The following is a 3971-nucleotide window of genomic DNA, read 5'->3' as shown; positions in this document are numbered from 1 at the left end:
AAAAAAAAAAAAAGCCCTAGTCCCTCTGAGTCCCTTTCTGTAAGTAATGGCTGTGTGTGTGTGAGTGTGTGTGTCAGAGTGTGTGTGTGTGTGTGTCATGGGTATCACTGAAGTAATGGCTATGTCATGGGTATGACTCGCACCAGCTGAGACCACATGGCAGTCCCCCACCCCTGTGTGTGTGTGTGTGTGTGTGTGCGTGTGTGTGTGTGAACTAAACTGCTGACCATCAGGAGAAATGGCTGTTGAAGTGCAGAGCTGCGAGCTGAAAGATCAACATCTGAAAACCATCTCCCCTCCCCTCCTCCCCTCCTCCTCATCGCAGCTGCCATCACGCTCTCAGGGCCAGACCAGTGCAACCACACCAGAACGGAAACGCAACAGAGAGGGGAACTAATGCAAACACAGTCTCAAGTCAGATGAGGACACACTCACACACACTCGCTCGCTTGCGAGAGAGAGAGAGAGAGAGACAAACACACACACACACACCACTTTTCACAGACACCCCTGTTTCTGTGTGAAACAAGTCTTTTCTTCTCCCCCCAGACTGCTGTACTCTGTGTGTGTCTGTGTTTGTGTTGTGTGTGTGTGTGTGTGTGTGTGTGTGTGTGTGTGTGTGTGTGTGTGTGTGTGTGTGTGTGTGTTTGTCCATCTTCTCCTCTCTCTCCCCTAGCTCGTAGCCTGAAGGCTGGAATGGGGTTCGGCAGGAGCACGCTGACTCCTGTCTTTGACTCAGGTGTGTGTGTGTGTGTGTGTGTATGTGTGTGTGTGTGTGTGTGTGTGTGGAGAGGGGTGGGGCAGTGCTGCGCTGGCCTGGATCTAGTTCTAGTTCTGGCTCTGGGTGTCTCAGGACCAGCCGCTGCCCGCCGCGCCCCGCTGTGTGATGATGCTCCCCGTGGCCTTGAGCAGTCTCTCCAGGCAGGGCGCGTTGATCTTGCCCAGGGGGGGTCTGCCCCGGGCCGGAGGAGGCGGAAGAGGAGGCGGTTGCCATGGCGACAGCGTGTTGGGCCTGTCCGAGTCTGTTTTGCCACGCGCTCCCCCCCCGGCTTTGTTGTTGTTGTTGTTGTTGCCGGCGGCGACGACGACGGGCGTGGCAGCATCCGTGCTGGAGGAGACGGCGTTGTCCTGCGTGACGTCCTGGCTGGGGACCGGCGGGGCGGGCGGAGCGGTCCGGAGCGACTGCGCCCCCTGGTGGGCCAGATCGGCCGTCGCCGCGGCGACAGAGGAGCAGATGGGAGACGTGTGCAGCCACTTCAGGGTGGTGGCCGAGTACGGTGGGGTACCGTGAGGGGTCCGGTCCCTCCCGCGCGACACCCCCCCTTTGGTCCCCGCGGCGACGGCGGCGGCGGACGCGTGGACGCAGGCAGACGCCCGGGGGGTCGCCATGACGACGGGGCGAGCCAGCGCAGCTGGGGATAACTGCAGAGGAGGAGAAAATGACAGGCTGTTAGTTCGACCGCGAGCGAGAGGAGGAAAGATGGAAGCACACACACACACACACACACACACACACACACACACACACACGAGAGAAGGAAAGACTATGGAGGCGAGGAGGCACACACACACACACACACACACACACACACACACACACACACGAGAGAAGGAAAGACTATGGAGGCGAGGAGGCACACACACACACACACACGAGAGAAGGAAAGACTATGGAGGCGAGGAGGCACACACACACACACGAGAGAAGGAAAGACTATGGAGGCGAGGAGGCACACACACACACACACACACACACACACACACACACACACACACACACACACAGACACACACACACACGAGAGAAGGAAAGACTATGGAGGCTGGCCAACTACCAGGTCTTCTAAACCAGGCGTAGCCACAAAGCAGCGGATCTAAACGCTAACATCACTGCCAGAGGGCTGTCTTCAGCTAATAGACAGCCTGACATTACTGGCAGGAGTCTATTGTCTGTGTATCCTTAGGCACAGGAGCAGGGGAAACTAAGGTTGATGAGAGGTCTTTCTGGGGAGGGAGCGTGCACTCACACACACCCACACACACACCTATTCCTGGAGGAGAATCCTGCCGCCTTAAATAGGAGAGGCCACAGCCCAACTCTCACACACACACACACACACACACACACTCTTCCCCTCCCGGATCACCTCACTGCTCCTCAGGGACGATCGTCCCAAATTACCTTTTGTCTCCTACGTCAGTGTTCCTCTGCACGACGAGAACATGAGACGCTGTCTAATAGCTCACAACCCCAGGAATAGGCACACACACACACACACACACACACACACACACACACACACACACACACACACACACACACACACACGAGACGCTGTGTAATAGCTCACAACTCCAGAAATAGCACCTAATCCCCTCTGTGCTGACGCCGCCTTCCTTCGCCAGTGATTAAAGAATAATGGATATTTTAGGCTCCTCTGTACTGTCTGTGACTGGTCACCTTGCAAACACACGTGCAGGCGCGCACACACACACACACACACACACACACACACACACACACACACACACACGTGGACTCTCGCAAGGTGTTTGTCCGGAGCGGGTTTTACCTTCTGTTTTTTGGAGGGGAACTGTGTGTCGCCCCCCGGTGGCAGTTTCTGGGAGTGCGGCGCGGCGGCGGCGGCGGGCTTGACGTGGGGGAACCAACTCTTCAGCATCTCCTCCACCTTCAGGATGATGTTGACGTAGCGCTCACTGCCAGACAGGAAAGAGAAGAGAAAGAGTTTCCCTTTATTGTTCTGTGCTTCGCATGAAAAGAAAATCTGCTCTTTTTTTGTATACATTTTCTACGTAATAACACTTCTGCAAAAGACAGGGGACATGGACAGGAGAGAGTCTCACTCACAAAGTTTCAGGCCTGGAGTGACAATAATCCCCATCAATCATGAAACACCCACACACGCACATGTACACGCACATGTAGACGCACACACACACACACACACACACACACACACCTGGCGAGATGTGGAACATTTCCTGCGTCATTTTCACACGATTGTGTTCACATGTGGCACCACCACCCACAACCACTTGCTACCGTGGCATCTAAAAATACCCCTGAGGTTGCAGCCGAGTCTGCCACACACACACACACACACACACACACACACACACACAATAGTAGCACTAACGTGGGGTGGCACAGGCTTCATCTCAAACTCACACACACAAAAGCATAAATGCCCCCCCCCACACAAACACACACAGCCACACACACACACACACACACACACACACAGCCACACACACACACACACACACACACAGCCACACACACAAACACGCACACAGGGGCTTAGCCTGAGTCACATGATGAGGGTCTACCTGCTGAGCTGCCATTCCTGGCAGGTTGAATTCATGTGTGAGATTATTCCCCCCCCCCCCAAATAAATCCCCCCTCTTAACCCCCCCCCCCTGGAAGGAGGCTGGCACGCCCACTCTTTGTCTCGCCTTAGCGAGGAGCATCTGGTGGGTGAGGCTTTTGGGTTGGCACCATGCCAACTCCAGACGACCTAAATTAGGCTTCCACCCACACCAGTGTGCCCTGGACAATTTGATCGCTCTTTTCACTGAGAACAGTGGCAACGTTTCTCCGTAACACAAGAAGACAGACCCCCGAAACTCGGCCACGTTTCTCCGTAACACACGAGGACAGACCCACGAAACTCGGCCACGTTTCTCCGTAACACACGAGGACAGACCCCCGAAACTCTGCAACGTTTCTCCGTAACACACGAGGACAGACCCCGAAACTCTGCAACGTTTCTCCGTAACACACGAGGACAGACCCCCGAAACTCGGCCACGTTTCTCCGTAACAGACACACGGACAGAGCTGCAACTCTCTAGGACTGAAAAGAAATATTACTCAAGACTATCCAACTCAAATTATTGAACTGTTAATGTCTACTATAGTCTGAGACACTATCACAAGCATACAAAAGC

At 54.7% G+C, this 3971-nt stretch overlaps 1 protein-coding gene across 1 annotated transcript in view; it reads right to left on the bottom strand.

Annotated features, from left to right (window-relative positions):
* Positions 1-763: 763 nt before the first annotated feature.
* ciartb (circadian associated repressor of transcription b) overlaps positions 764-3971 on the bottom strand; it is a gene marked incomplete at its 5' end in the record, with an annotated part of 9411 nt that continues 6203 nt past the window's right edge. The window contains 2 exons of the mRNA XM_080847597.1: positions 764-1422; positions 2574-2718. Coding sequence (XP_080703723.1) covers positions 850-1422; positions 2574-2718 — 718 coding nt within the window. The 3' untranslated portion in view covers positions 764-849. The remainder of the gene's footprint in view (positions 1423-2573; positions 2719-3971) is intronic.

The sequence above is a fragment of the Sprattus sprattus genome, assembly GCF_963457725.1.
Source record: "Sprattus sprattus genome assembly, chromosome: 11".
Classification (NCBI taxonomy): domain Eukaryota; kingdom Metazoa; phylum Chordata; class Actinopteri; order Clupeiformes; family Clupeidae; genus Sprattus; species Sprattus sprattus.
The sequence above is the reverse complement of the archived record's forward strand: the minus strand, read 5'-3'. Positions and strand labels throughout refer to the sequence as shown.